The sequence below is a fragment of the Macaca mulatta genome, chromosome 15 (genome assembly GCF_049350105.2).
Source record: "Macaca mulatta isolate MMU2019108-1 chromosome 15, T2T-MMU8v2.0, whole genome shotgun sequence".
Lineage (NCBI taxonomy): Eukaryota > Metazoa > Chordata > Mammalia > Primates > Cercopithecidae > Macaca > Macaca mulatta.
In genome coordinates, this window is record NC_133420.1 from 127937648 (window position 1) to 127953191 (window position 15544).

At 54.3% G+C, this 15544-nt stretch overlaps 1 protein-coding gene across 6 annotated transcripts in view; it reads left to right on the plus strand.

Annotated features, from left to right (window-relative positions):
• Positions 1-1160: 1160 nt before the first annotated feature.
• PTCH1 (patched 1) overlaps positions 1161-15544 on the plus strand; it is a 75910-nt gene continuing 61526 nt past the window's right edge. The window contains exons 1-2 of one of the 6 annotated variants that reach the window (XM_028835407.2): positions 1161-1680; positions 11635-11827. In XM_028835407.2, coding sequence (XP_028691240.2) covers positions 1678-1680; positions 11635-11827 — 196 coding nt within the window. In that variant the 5' untranslated portion in view covers positions 1161-1677. Of the gene's footprint in view, positions 1681-8951; positions 10016-10708; positions 10988-11634; positions 11828-12027; positions 12441-15544 lie in introns of those variants that run through there. The other 5 variants (XM_015118103.3, XM_015118101.3, XM_015118102.3 and 2 more) reach the window with 5 other exon arrangements.

Sequence of the window (15544 nt, forward strand, 5' to 3'; positions counted from 1 at the left end):
AGCCAAATTCACAGGGCTGCCCCCATTCGAATGCTTAATTACTTACTGTGTCTCAAACACATACATTCTGGAAACTCAAATGACTCTGCTCAAGAATGGCTATGTCATCGTAGTGGGAGGAGATCCTGAAACCCCTAGGATGATGATTATTATTTAATAACACACGGGGCACCTCTTTTACCGCCCCCCCCCCCGCCCCCGCCACACACACACCTAATCACACTGTCAGCCCAGAATGAAGTGAGAAGAGTCTGGCTTTATTTCAAGACCAGCTAGTTAGCTCTTCTGAGTTGCAGTAAACGTTCTCACTCCCTCCACCCTGCCCTTGTATCTGTAATTCATCTTGATTCATAATGTGGCCCATTTAAAGAGGCGGTGTGTGAAATACCGTCTACCAGCGGCGGGGTTGAGCAGATAAAATGTCAGACATTGTAGCGGGGGCGCTCCCGAATAGGACGTTTCAGTCTTGGGTGAGAGCAGGGTTCTCCGCGAGACCCACCAGCTCCTAGGTCTAGGCCAGTCACCCAAGGCCGCCTGGCACAGGAAGGCATAGTGGGTGGGAGCATTCGGGTGGCATAGCCCAGAAACCACAGGAATCGGAAGGGAAAGGGAGCAAATGTCAATCCGTGATTCTTCGGAGCAGCTACCCATCTTGGTTTCCAAGGGACGCCACCTTGGTCTCTTTCACAAGAAGCGGCTTCCCAGGGACCGACAGGAATGCGCACACAGCTCGTGCTGAAATTTCCCCGGGCAGGCGCTGTGATCTGTCCAGCCCTCCTGCTCTCCGCCTCCCTGGCGGCCTGTGGGCCTGTCATCTAGAAGGCTCCCAGCTTTTCCGCGCTTCCGTGGGAATGGGAGCAGGAAAGCTTTGAGAATGGTGGTGTTCTTCCGCAGCCCTCTGGGCACCCCCCACTTCCCGGAGCGCCGGGGATGCTAAACGGAGCTTCCTTGCTTCCCCACACCTCCCCCCACCGGCGTTCTGGCAAGACGGCCAAACGTTAGCAAATAATGTGTGCGGGGGCGGGGGAGCCGAGCACAAGGTGGAGAAGCCGCGGGAGCGCGCGGAGACCCCCCGCCCGGCGGCCCCCCGCAGACAGGGCCGCGGGGGGCGGGGAGGGGGCGGCGAGGCTCGCGGGAGCTCGCCGGGCCGGGCGCCTCCCAGGAAGGCGGGGAGGGGAGCGCCTGTTTACCCAGGAGGGCTGTGCTGATAGCACGTTCCTCGAGTTTACTTTGCTTTCCTTGAGTTTATTGTAAAGGGGTAAAGTTTTCGGATCCGTCACGTGACCCTGACAGGTCCTGCCTATGGCGCGGCAGACCACCCACGCCGAGGGCCATGGAACTGCTTAATAGAAACAGGCTTGTAATTGTGAGTCCGCGCTGCACTCCGCCGAAAGCCTCCGGCGGCCCAGCGCGCCGGGGTTTTTACACTTTCCGTTCCTTTTGTAAAGACGGAGGAGGAGGAGAAGAAGAAGAAAACGGAGGAGAAGAAAAAGACGACAGGGGAGACAAAGAGACCCGCAGCGACAAGGCAAGGGGGAGAAGAGGGAAGACGGGGAGAAGACGGAGGAGCGGAGGACGAGGAAAGGGGGGCCAGGAAAAAAAGGAATTGATGTGAAATCCAAACCCAGCGTCCGCGCCATCGGCACCCGCGCTCCGAGCAGGGGTTGACGGCCGGCTATGGTGAGTGCAGCCAGCGCGGCGGCCGCCGACGCCACCTCGCCCTCGCCCTCGCGCGCCGTGCGCCCCGGGCGGCGCGGGGACACGGGGACGCGGGACGCCCCGCGCGGCGGACGGAGGAGCGAGCCCCGAGCGCCGGGCGGGAGGGGCGGGCCGCGCGCCGGGGCCGTGGGGCCGGGTGGGCTGCGCTGCCTGGGCGCGGGAGCGCGGGTCCCGCGCCTCCACGCTCGCTCGCACGCCCGGGCCCCCGCCCCCGAGGCCAGCCCCGCGGGGCGGGGAGGGGGGGCTGGCCGCGGCGGGCCCCGGCCGAGGAACGGCTCCGAGGGGAAGTCTCACGGAGGGGGTCGCCGGGGCCCCCATTTTCACGCCTGAAAGGGTCGCCACCTTGGCTTCCGCTCATCAGCCTGGTGGTGGCTACTGACTCGCCAGCGGAGGCAGAGCTGGTGATGGAAGGGCCCGTGCGGAGAGTGACAGCGCCGAGGGGAGGGGGCTCGAGGCGCGCGCGCGGAAGCCGCTGCCGCCCGCTCGCGGGAGCAGCCGCAGGGAAGGGCGCACGCTCGCGCCCCGCAGACACGCTCTGGAGCCGGCACGCACGCCTAGGGGAGCGGGACACCCGGGCTAGAAGAGACGCACCTTACCCACCTCCCCTCCCACGCTGCGGGAAAAGGGCCAGAGGGGCTTTTGGAGTTCAGGAAGGGGCGGTGGGTAGGAGAGGTGATGTGTGTGACTCTTGTGCCCACCGATTCCGGCCCTCGGGTGCCTGCCACCCTTACAGAGGTGGGCGACCAGCCCAGTGCTGAGAGTGCAGAGTGCGGCCTCAGGGGAGCCCGGGGGCGGGCAGGACCGATTCGCAGCTTACAGACCTGGGCCCAGCGCTGAACCCCAAGACCCCCAGAGACTGTGCCTCTGGGTGACATGCGCTGTGTCTCCACGTATTCACTAGGTTCATGTTTAAAATGATGCTAGCGTGTGGATGAGCACACTCTCATGGAAACTGATCTGTTTCCATCACCTAAGAAGAACCATATGGGTGGGTGGCTGTGGAAGACACCCACAGACCTGTTTTCCTGCACCTGGGAGAGAAGACCGTCTTCCTCCCTTTTTATCCTTTCTTCCTCCCTGGGGAGGAGAAATACAAAAGAACTAGACATAAATAATAAAAAGCCACAATGGGTGGCTCTAAATATTTGATAATTGGATCACTGAGGTCTTGAACTACCACAATAGTCCTTTTTCAGCATTCTGTGTGTGTTCATTTCTTTTAGGTTTTTATTTATTTCTGTGTTTATTGGCGACAGTAGTTCAGCATGCAATTAATCTCCTCCACAAAGAAAGACAATGCTTTATGGTGTCATCCTTTGTTATTGCAACTTAAAATTTCTGGGTGGTACTCAGGATAAATTGTTGCCTCAGGTGCATGGAGTGCCCAAGTTGTAAAACAAGGGGCCTTCAATTGTGAGTTTGTGTGTGTTCCAGTTGTCACCCAGCTTCCTTCCACAAGGCTATAAAATGCCTTTAAGTCCATGATCTGTTTCAATTAAAATGTTGAATCAAGGTAGACATGAATAGGCCCCGCCATTCTCAATTTGGGGTATTAGCTTCATTTCAAACTCACTGTGAGAGGTGTATCTAATTTCTGGTTATAAAGTACTCATAATCTGACAAGCTATTTGAACAAAACTTAGACCCATTTGGAATTATTTTGTGAAAAGAAAAAGGCTGTTTTACAAATTCAACTTTCTACAGATAGATAAACTGATGAGGTTAATCAATGTGGATTAAAATATGTCTCCTGTTTTTATCTTCATTCCTCTCTCTCTCTCTTTCTCTCTCTCTCTCACACACACACCTTTTATTTTCTCCAGCCTCTGCCACAGTGTATAATGCCCTATTGAGACGTGTAGGCGTGATGTGTAAACCGGATTAGCAGTATGAAAGAAGGACACACAATAAGCTGGAATTGTTTTACTTCCCTTTCATTTCTCATGCCTATATTTCTAATAAATTTGTTGCTCCAGCAGTGGGTCAAAGGGATCATGTTGCTCAGCTTCTTTTTCATGCAGGACCCAATGGCAGAGATCACTGAAATGAATGGTGTGCCTCCTAGCAAACGCAAAGCTTGATAGAGATATATTAGACAGGGAGATAGAGGCGAGGCGAGGGAAGGATGCAAAACATGTTCAAAGTCTGGGTGTTTCAGGAATACATCTCTATCCATTAGAGGAAAGCAATGTGGGTAAGAATATATTTGGAGAAAGGGGGATCAATGCAGGGGTCAACGCTCTGTTTTCTTTCAAGTTCATAGTAGGCTCTGAACATTCTCTCAGCAGTTGGTGACATGCTTAGCAAGAGAATACCAATAGCTTTTGGCAATACATAAAGTCTAATTCCCCTTTCAAGCTAGCATTTAAACCTGGAGTAATCAATGTGGAGATTTCTGGGACCTTCTCAGGACACTCCCCTCTGCCGCGTTCCCCACCCCCAGCTCACTGTAAGCTCAAAAAATGCCAGTGCTCCCGGGTTTGTGCTGTAGACCCCTCATTTACTCTTTTGTGGAGTTAGGAGCAGCTTCCCATTAAAGGAGATCAGGGGTAATTAGCAGCATTATTTTGACAAGTTGGCTAGAGCTGTTCCCTTTCCTCCAGCCTGGGGAGGGGGTAAATAAGGGGAGGAAACAGAAGGTGGAAGGGAGTAGGGGAGGGGAGTCAAGCCCAGTAGTTTCACATTTTGTAGCTGCTGAATCTCCCCCCACCCCACCCCCGACTTCCCTGAAACCTTTTAGACTCATTTTGTACCATCACCTTTTAAGAATATACAAAAGCTGCCAATGAGAAAATAATACGGCATTCTTAGGGAGCCAAGAAAATGTGGTGGATAGTGGTACATTGGCTTGAATTGAGTCGACTCAACTCGTATTCAAGGTACCTGCTTGGAACTTCTGAAGCCCTGCCTTGACCATCACTCACATCCTGTATCCTGGGCTCCCTATGCAGTAAAAGAATATTGCATCAAATCCCCAATGCCTCTGTCCATCCCACCCTCTCAACAAGAATACTGAAGGACTTAAAATCATGTTTGCAATTCCTTGTATTTCTGGAAGAGAGTATTAAACTCAGTAGGCAAAATTATAAATGGCCCCAGGGTGAAATTACTGGAATACATTTATACTCTGCAAAAGTTAGCCAAATTACATTGAATTTTAAAGACTCATTTGGTTTGATCTGAGAAACCAGTGAAAAGTTAAAATCTCACTGTGGTTTTTCATAACTCCACCAAGTCTGCCTCCCACAATTGCTTACCATTGGAACATCCCAACACAAAGGGCCGATGTTTTATTTCATTGTCATCATTTGGATAATCTGATGTCACTTTTGAAATGTGTGTGGCGTGGCCATGGATATTTGTAGTATTGGAACAGAGAAGTGGGGAGATGTGAGGGAATCCAGAGAGCTTAAAGCATCTGCTTTGAAAACTACACACTGCAATGAAAAGTCTTGGATCATGACTGGGAGACCAAAATGACAATTTATGCATTGAGATGAACTTTACCTGGAAAGGGGAAATGGAACACTCAGCTCTTGCTTCACAGAGGCTGGCAACTCCTGCTGGCTGATAAGGCCCTAAGTTCTCACTTACTTGGTAACTGTCACAAGGGGTGCCACGAGGCAGAAGGGCCATTTAAAGGGCTGTCTTCCCGGAGGACACCTTAGCAGGTCTGGCTGCCCCAGTCAGCCTCATCTCAGGTCTGTGGAATCCTTGTGGTTAGTTGAAGTTAACAAACCCGGTGTGGCACAGCAGTCCCCTGCACAGGGCATGCATATTAAAGCCAACAATGCTTACAAATGTAAATAAGGGCAGATTGATTAGGAACAACATTATCGCTGGGAATGTCGCACTCGCATGCATCAGCAATGAGGCAAATTGGGGGCAGCCTCAGCCCTGACCACCCAAGTCGAGCAGGCTTTTACACTGGCTCCTCTTCCCTTTCTTAAAACGTTACAGAAACAAGGCCAATTAGATCCTCAAAGTAATTCATCTCTGAGTATGAAAAAAGCAGACCACAGGGGAAGCGGCGGGTGGGGGGTGGGGAGATTAAGATAGCGCTCGTTAGAGCCGAGGCTCCGGAGTGCGTCCTGGAACCCACGGGGAGAATTTACAGGCCGGGACCATTGTCTGAGATGCTGAAAAGTTAACCCATCAAACAGCGGGCGAGTGGGCTCGGGGCACTGAAAGCTCCGGGGATCAATGTTCAAAACGTTTAGGAATTAAGGCAAACTAAGGGATGTGGGCCTGAGTGGAAGAGGCTTTGCCACTGAAATGACGTGCATGTGGCAGCCGCGGGAACCAGAGGACATGCAGCCGCGTGCGGAGAGTGAGGCGGATCTATTACCGGCACACTGCTTACCATTTCCTTCCAGAATTCCTTCATCCAAGCAGCTATACCGAAATCCCTCTAGTAAAAGATTGAGACGAAACACTAATAGTTTTGGGCCAAAACGTGGTGGAAAAGTTTGAAAAGACAAACATAGCAACGAGTCTATGGCTACATGATTCCTTGCCCTCCAGCAAGCTTGAAATATAAAAAGGCTGACATGCAAAACTAGGGGTACTACCCCCCTCCCCCAGTTTTTAAAAAGCAGTTTCCAGAAGCAAGCACACAGTGGTTCGACTTGAAGTGTCTGCATAACCGTTCAGTAAGAAAAGCTAGACTAGTAAACCTCTTTTCCTGTTTTGTGCTATTTATCAAACCTAATAAACATCAGGATCGTACTCAAAGATGAAACTGGAAATGTGTGGAGCCGTCTGCGCTCTTTACCAACGCAGTGTCACTTTCGTCGCACGCTGCCCGCCTGCCTTCCGAGTTTCCGCAGCCCTTCCCTGAGCCACTCACAAAATCACGTGCTCCTTAAGCGGTCTGAGTTTTGAATTTCCGCGCTGGCCCGGTGCTCAGGTCCCCCTCCGGATCCCGCGAACGCCCCCAGACACCTCCACCCCGTCTCCCTCTCTTCCTCGGGACGTCCCGCCCTGCCCCCGGTACCGCACTCGGTTTGCGGGTTAGGGGGTCGGGGGCAGGGCCTCCCCCTGAAGCCGAGGAGAGGCTGGAGGGAAGGTGGCCGGGCTGGTGGGGGAGGGAGCGGGGCGAGGGAGGAAGGAGAAGGCGCAGGCCGGGGGAAGGAAGCGGGGAGGGGAAACCGCGGGGGAGGAAGGAAGGAGGCGGGGAGAGCCGGCGGACGGGCCCCCTGCGGGAGCCGCATAGACCGCCCCGGTGGCCGGCGCGCCCCGCCGCAGCCCCCAGCGCGCCCGGGCCGCCAGCGCAGGGCCGCCGAATGGGCAGGGACTCGAGAGCGCGACCATTGGCCGGCCGCGGGGAGGCGGCGCGGGCATTGGGCAGCGTAAGGGGGCCGGTCCGCCTTCAGGAATGTACTACGGCGCGTCCGGCACGTCCGTCCGCGCCGGCTGGGCGCGCGCCTCGCCTAGGCTCCCGGGAGGCCGCGCTGGAGGCCCGGAGCCCGCCCGGCGCACCCGCCTCCCTACCTGCTCTGCCCCGGCCGCGCGGGCGCGGGGAGTCCCGGAGCCGGGCGCGCGCGCGCGCACCCGCACCCGGGCACACGTGCGCGCGCACACAAGGCCTCCCGGCGCGGGGTCACGTGGCCACCGGAGCTCCGCCTTCTCCCTGCTCCTCCCCCTTTCCCTCCATCTGGGTTTCTTTCTTTCCTTTCCTTTCCTTTCTTTCTTCTTTTTTTTTCAATGAACACACACCGTGTGCATCTTAAAGCCACACCGCCCCATTTCACGACTTCACTAGGCTTCTTGCTACTGCGGGTCCTTCTGCAGTTCAACCCCGTTTTTTTTTTTTTAAAAAGAAAGTGAAGCAAATGAAGGGTTTGCGGGGGCTTCTACCGCAGGGAGGAACGTAGTAACTTGCAAACGTGAGAAAAACACATTCCACTTTCCGAAAACAAAATTTTTAAAAAATAAAAAGCCTAGTTGTGTAGAGGTGTCTGACTCCAGGATCCACCTCAAAGGGTCGCGTGTTTTCCTCCTCCGCGGGAAGCGAATCCCCGGGATGTCTTGGTGACACTGGACGCGGTGTCGGGACAAACCCTCGCGATCCGCGCACAGTTTGTTTTGAATGAATCCAACATCGGGCATTTATAATCTCCAACGTCATACTATTATTAAATATAACATGCATACCGGGTTTTGTAAAAAACTTACTGTATAAACATCTGGTTAATAAAAAGGGGGGTACAAATGAACCCAAAATAATCAGGAAAACTTTACTCTCTCAAGGAAGCAATTACGTTTCTCTGAGTTGTAAAAAAGGATTCTGTTGTTTCTCTTTTACTTATGTCACATTCGAGATTCAAATAAAAACGCCTCTGCCTCTACAAGACTGCTTCGGTGTCTGGATTCCACGTTTATAGAACACTGACTCCTTCAAACCAAGACTGTACTGTCGGTTTTTTTTTTTTTTAAGTTGGGGGAGAAAGCGGCGGGGGGAGGGCAGACGGATTTGAAGAAAGGGTGGCTTTTCCCAACGTCTTTGCTTTCCTCTTTAACTTTCCATTCTGTTTATCTTAATGCGAGGCGTTGTTCCCTGCAAGAGCCTAAGTCTTCCCTTTAGTTATAAAAGAAAAGAGAGGAGGAAAAAAAAATCTGGCACACACTGGCGCACTATCCAGCACGCTGTCATTATTGGTGCAGGCCTGGGAATGCGAGCCGGACCTCCCAGTATTTGCTGCAGCTTGAGGCCAAGGTGCCTCTGAAAGGCTTTTCTTTGAGGAATTTCAGAAATTGTTTAAGCGCTTAAAAAAATATTACATTTCCCCCCGTGTCTACCGCGAGGCAAATGTTCGTGTGTGTGCGTGCGCGCGCGTGTGTGCGCGCAAAGGGCATCCCACAAAAAAGAAGACACTGTTGAAAAGAAAAGGAATAAGAGAGAAAGGAGGGGGAGCATTCCTTAATGGAAGTATTGCATGCGAGAAGGTTGGCGCTCTCAGAGGCTGCCCCGAAGCCGGGGATGCACACACTGGGTTGCCTACCTGGGTGGTCTCTCTACTTTGGTGAGCTGTTGCTAAGCAGCTAATAATAGTCATGTTTGCTGAGTAATTTCTGCCCTCCGCGAGCCAATCGCGTCGCAGAAACCCAAGCCATCTGACAGCCCCGGGGGCGGGAGCTCCAGCCTTTTTCTCTTTCGCTCGCTCTCTCCCCCTCCACCCCCTCCCCTCCTCCTCTTCTTTCTCCAAATGGAGAGAGTTCTTTTTTTTCTTCTTCCATCTCATCTATTGAATCAAGGAGCTGCTGCGGCCGCTGCCCGCTGCACACACACAGAGCGGAGTCCCCAGGTCCCGGGAGCGAGAGAGGCGCGCTGCACGGGGACAGAATGGTCCAGCGGGTTGCCGAGGAGCACAAGAAAGCAGAGTCCGGGACCGAGCAGCCACCGCGAACCCAGCAGCCAGAGCCCGAGCAGCCCGAGCAGCAGCTCCTGGATCCGCCACCGCCAGCAGCAGCCACCGCGGGAGCAGCGGCAGCGGCGGCTGCCCCGGCCCGGCAGCGCTGAGACCCGCCGGGCACCCTCGGACCCCGCGGCGGCGGCGGCTCTGCGCTTGCCCTCCGCGGCCGCTCGGGCGACCCGGGAGGCGCCGAGGGAGGCAGCGCGGCCGGCGGGAGCGACGGGGATTCGCTGGCTCTTTCTGCAGTGAAGGGGTCGCGGCGCGGGGCGGGGGGCGGGTAGGGGGTGTTGGGGACCGCAAGGAGTGCCGCGGAAGCGCCCGAAGGACAGGCTCGCTCGGCGCGCCGGCTCTCGCCCTCCCGCGAACTGGATGTGGGCAGCGGCGGCCGCAGAGACCTCGGGACCCCCGCGCAATGTGGCAATGGAAGGCGCAGGGTCTGACTCCCCGGCAGCGGCCGCGGCCGCAGCGGCAGCAGCGCCCGCCGTGTGAGCAGCAGCAGCGGCTGGTCTGTCAACCGGAGCCCGAGCCCGAGCAGCCTGCGGCCAGCAGCGTCCTCGCGAGCCGAGCGCCCAGGCGCGCCAGGAGCCCGCAGCAGCGGCAGCAGCGCGCCGGGCCGCCCGGGAAGCCTCCGTCCCCGCGGCGGCGGCGGCGGCGGCGGCGGCGGCGGCGGCAACATGGCCTCGGCTGGTAACGTCGCCGAGCCCCAGGACCGCGGCGGCGGCGGCGGCGGCAGCGGCTGCATCGGTGCCCCGGGCCGGCCGGCTGGAGGTGGGAGGCGCAGACGGACGGGGGGGCTGCGCCGTGGTGCCGCGCCGGACCGGGACTATCTGCACCGGCCCAGCTACTGCGACGCCGCCTTCGCTTTGGAGCAGATTTCCAAGGTGCATTTCAGACTCTCTCCTCTCCTCCCACTTTCTCTTCCCTCCTCTAACTCTTTGGGATCGCCCCCGCCACACACACACACACACACACTCTCTCTCACACACACACACACACAAACACACACACTCTCTCTCACACACACACACACACACACTCACACCTCTCCAGGAAAAGCAGCAGACAAGTGGGGATTGAAAAATTCAAACCCTCCCTCTAGTCCTGGGAGGAAAGGGCTGTCTCAGGTCCGCAGGGGGTGGAGGTGTGTGCTTGTGTGTGTGTGTGTGTGTGTGTGTGTACACACACCCTCCCCGGCGTGCCTTTTCCGGAGCACTGGAAAGCCGTCCACGGCGGACCACCTCAAAGGCGGCCGTGGTACTGCCCTGCCCCGTGCCCCCTGCCCTGGAACTCCCTCCTCCTGCGCCCCTGCTCCTATTTGCAGCCTAAACCCCTGTAATGCTGCCACATTTCTTAACATCTTGGAGGGGGAGGCGGAGTGGAGAGAGGCGGAGAGAGGAAGGGGGGAGGGAGCCGAAATAAAGGTGGTTTCCTTTTTTGGCAGCCGGTTTTGCTTTTGTTGAGCATGAAATCTCTGCTCCCTTAAAAAATTATTCTCGGAAAAAGACATTCCCCGTGTTTTCCAGGTTTTGAGCCGCCTCTCCTCAGGGCCTGGTAGGGGGAGGGAAAGTTGTAAACAAATTGCCACCTTAAATTCGCGGTGCGAGTCTGCGGAGCGGCCGGGTTCATTGTGTTTACGAGGCTCGCTGAAATGTGTGGAATCCGGGGAAGGCGAGCACCCAGACGGGGGCCCGCCGGGGCCGCGGCCAGCGCCGGGGAAACGCCGCGCCGGGGAGCAGCCTGCGCCGGCCTGGGCCCTTCCCTGTGCACTCGGCTGTTTTTTACGTTTAACCAGAAAGGAAGGGAGAGGAGGGAAAGATCCATGTGGCCGCCCTCTTCCGATCACAAATATTGTCGTAAGTTGCAGATGGCTGCCCCACTTCCTAATTCAGCTCACACAGCCTCTTCCAACGCTGTGGAAAAGCGTCGGGAGTGAACTCCGGCGGCCGCGCTCACCACGTGGATCCCCACTTACTACCACTCTAGGCGGGGGTCCAGTTGGGGGAACCCGCAATATGTTGTTCCCAAGCGCGCTCGCCCCTAGCGCCCGTCCCCGAGGGTGATGGACGGAGCAGGACTGGTTTGCTGGCTCCTGAACCTTGGGTTCCATCGCTGGGATTACGCAGCCCCTCCCTTCTCAGGTCTGGGGTGAATATTGCCTGTGTCTAGTGGTTTCTCTCCTCTCTACCTCGGCTTCCTCTTCTCCTGTATTGCAGCCCCAGTGCCCCAGGTCGTACTCAGGGATCCCGCGGGTGGGGGCGCCCTGATGTCCCCGAGGTGCAGCTCCCACGCTGCGGCCCGGATTTGATTTATGACCGAGCCCGCCCCCCCCCCATGACGCTCAGGTCCGCCAGGGCTGCAGCCTCGAGGGCGAGTCCGTGTGCCGCGGCCACCCGCGCCCCCACGGCTGCTGGGGGCTCACCGGGCGGGTGCGCGCGACCGGGCGTGGGCGCGCGGGCCGCGACTCCCCGGCGCTCACTCCTCCCTTCTGCTTCGTCCCCAGGGGAAGGCTACTGGCCGGAAAGCGCCGCTGTGGCTGAGAGCGAAGTTTCAGAGACTCTTATTTAAACTGGGTTGTTACATTCAAAAAAACTGCGGCAAGTTCTTGGTTGTGGGCCTCCTCATATTTGGGGCCTTCGCGGTGGGATTAAAGGCAGCGAACCTCGAGACCAACGTGGAGGAGCTGTGGGTGGAAGGTAAGAGCGCCCGCCGCGGCGCCCGCGCCCCCGGCCCGGTCCCTCCTCGCGGTTGATAGAGATATTCGCCAGCGCACACCTAGAGCCCGGCTGCGGCCGGCGAAACCCCCTGCCCGCACCCGGGGGATTGTTTATTGTTTGGGCGCCTGGCCGGGAGCCAGGCCCGCCCGACAAAGGCCGCGCTGTAATCTACTCGGGGCGCTGCGCCGGCCGAGGTGTGGTGGGAGAGAGCGGCGGGGGCGGGCCGGGGGCGCGGGGCCCCTCCGGGACGGACCACTTCGCGCGCCGGGGGCTCCCGGGCCCGCCGCCGCCGCCGCCGCCCGCCTGGGCCGCGCCCCGAGACGCGCCCCGGGGCTGGCCTCTCCCGGCCGGGCTCCCCGGCCCGGCTTCCTTCTCCTCCCCACCCCCACCCACCGCGTCCAAAGAGAAAGGAGTCGGGGGAGCCAGAGGCCACCCCTCCGGCTGGCTGGAGTGTGCGCGCCCCCGGCGGCCGCGGCCGGCGCGCTGGGGAGGGCCGGGGGCGGGCGCAGCGCGGGCCTGCGGAGGCGGCGGCGTGTGTGGTCCTGTTTTTGGACAGCTTTCAACTCTGAGGGAAAAAAACATTTGTCTCAAGGTACAAAAAAAGCGGGGTGGGGGTGGAAGGAGTGGAAAAAAAAATAGTAAGGCACAGACTGGAACGCATGTTTGCAAAGTAGATTAATGTTTCCTCGCGGGTGGGGGCTTTTTACATGGAATTATTCTGGGAGAAGGCTGCATTTTGCAGGCAAAGGAAAGAAATGTTTTAAGAACGCGGGGTTGAAGGGACCCCTTAGAGGGTTCTGCCAGTCTTTTATCCACGGTCCTCAGTTTTAGAGTTCTTGGGACCTTTCTTAGCAAAGCAGTTGCAGATTTAAAATAGATGTGTATTTTTTCGAAGGCAAACATTTTTACGTTATTTTGGTGACACAGGTTTCAATTTTTTTACCCTGCTGGTTGTTTCTTATTTATCTTTTTGGCAAATTCCAAGTCCTGCTATTTGGAATCATTTTAACCCTAAACACCACTTGGGGCATCCCTTACCTTACAAGAGGGTGGTAGGGGAGAGTTGAGGTGACTATGTAGATATTTCAAACCAAAATGCCTGGAGCATTCCTCCGGACGGCCTGTGGAAGCCTCGGACTTATGCGCCTAATCGCTTCAGTGATCCCTTTCAGGATGCTGTTGGAGACGAACCCTGGAGAATATTTCCTTAATCTCTCCTTGTTTGTGAAGATTCAGCTTGCGGAGTTTTGCAAGCCTGTGGTGGAGTTGGAGTATTTAATTGAGAAGTGACAATTAAAATAATAGTCTACATAATTAAGACAAAACATTCCTGCCTTAAGTAGTTTGGTAATTAATACAAAAGCGTTCTTTGGATTGAATCCATGGAGTAATTTACCTCAGTTCAGCGATTCAGTATCGCTGGTAGATAAAAGAAGGGTTTTATCGAGCAGCTATTATGCTCCTAGCAACAAGTTTCCTGAGCACCTATGATGTCCCTAGCACTGTGTTAAGCACCGTAAGAGACTCAAGTGTGTGCGACACTGCACAATTTAAAACTATTAGAATTCGATGCATTTGGACCACATTTGGGTTCACAGTTTGAAATGGGCTGTGAAAGTTACAAGAGGGTGGTAGAGGAGCTTCCATGGAAGTGGTGAGGCAGACTCAGGGGTGGGGGAGAGAATTGGAGACGGTGGGGGAAGGAGGGCATTTTAGGCGGGGGCATGACACACCAGCAGGGGCCCCAGCTGAGGAGTTTGGAAGTGATGTGATTGGCTAGACTGTAGGGGCACTGCCATAGATTCTGGGACAGAAGAGGGCCTGAGAACAGGGAGGGCCGGCTCATCCACCACTTTCCACCACTTGATCCCACCTGTATTTGTTGCCATCTGATGAGGATGACAAAACGCGATTTTGTGTTCTTAGCAAGTTTTCAGTGGACCTTTAACACGTCGAAGGAGAGAGAATGTGATTTATTTTCTTAACATTGCATATTTCTGGAAATAACTTGCTTTCTGCATAACACGACCCATTTCAAGTCCTGGAAGGAGATGCAGTGTGCTTCCTAGCAGTTTTGTGGGAGCTGCCAGTTGTGTAGTGAGAGGGAGTAGAGGTTTTCTTTTTCAGTGGACTGGAGGACACTTCTGAGGGGCACGCTCACTTTGCTTACTTTTGGCAGTTCCAGCATGGCTCACTGGTTCTTGGGCCAAATGTTATTTACTCAGTACTAATACTATCACTTGTTGAGCAACTGCCATGTACCAGGCATTTGTTATATATTATCACATGCCTTACAACTCAATAAAATAGCTGTCTATTATTACTTTATTTTTTTTTTATAACATGATAGTGGATGTAATGTCTTTATGATGAGGATTGTCCCATTTTACAATTTTACAGATGGGAAACTATGGGTTGCTGTGTGTCTCCAGGTCTATTTTGCCTACTGATGACATAAGTCACTTGTTCTCCTGTTGCCCTGTCCTTGATCTCTCATTCATTCATTCATTCATTCATTCATTCATTCTGTGCTAGATTCTCTCTCCCCCTAAAGAAGCAGCGAGTTTCGTAAATGCAGATAAAACCAACTAGATAGGTGACTATATGTACTAGCCGTATAGATTTAATTTCATTTGAAAGCAGAAGTAACTGTGTAGAGATCTTGTTTGTGACACAGTGAGCTGAGTGTTCACGTCAGCAGTAAGTAGTGTGAGCATTTGCATTCAGAAGTGAGAAATCTGCTGTCCTAGACCTCAGTAGACGTCCGTGAATTGAATTGAGTAGCAGCTCCAAATTTAAGTTCATTTTGTGCATCTGTCTCATAGATAAATTCCTCATGGCGATCAGTAGAGAAATCTGTTAGATGGGGCTTTGTTAAGAGGTACGTTGTTCTAAGAGTTCTAGACATGAATTTTTATATGAACTGGGCAAGAACAGAGTGCTTGCTACACAAAAAAACGAAATGGATAGAGGTAGCATATTGCCCTAGTTAGAAAACAACAGAAGAGAGTAAAGTATGAGATTTTAAGGGGAGAGGGATGCTGAGGGATAGTTTGGAAGAACCTCTTTCTCCTGCGATTTACAATCACAGGAGCGTGTGCGTGCACATTGTCTTATTCTGCATACCCTCCTAATTGCCAAAGTCATGTTAACGTTATCTTTTTAATACAGCCAGCAAATTAAAGGGATCCACTCGAAAGGCTATATCTTCAAATTGACTTGCATGCTTTGTTTAACATGCTGGGGAAATGTGGCTTTATAAAGAGTTAGACTACATCAGCCACATTGTGCAGACTAATGTATGCTAGATGAGGAAGAGTCCGTGTGCGTGCGTGCGTGTGTGTGTGTGTGTAGGCATTGGTGATAAGAATGATTGTATTCTGTTGTTAAAATGTCCATATAATGCTTGCCTTTTAAGAAACTGTCAATTACATGTTAAGATATCAGCTTGAGTTTTATGGTTATAGTGTTTGTAGATGAAAATTGTCAAATCAGTTTCACATATATTGTGGAGTAGTGAGGTTTGATAGAGCATATGTTGACTGATGCAGTGGACATCGGCTATTGCAGAAACACACGACCATGGCAGCAAGGTGGGGGAGAACCTAATTGTCATTGTATAAAAACAGAAGCGTTCATTCTGCACATGTTCTCAGTACCACCATTGGCTCTGCACCGCCATTGCAGAAAGCTCTC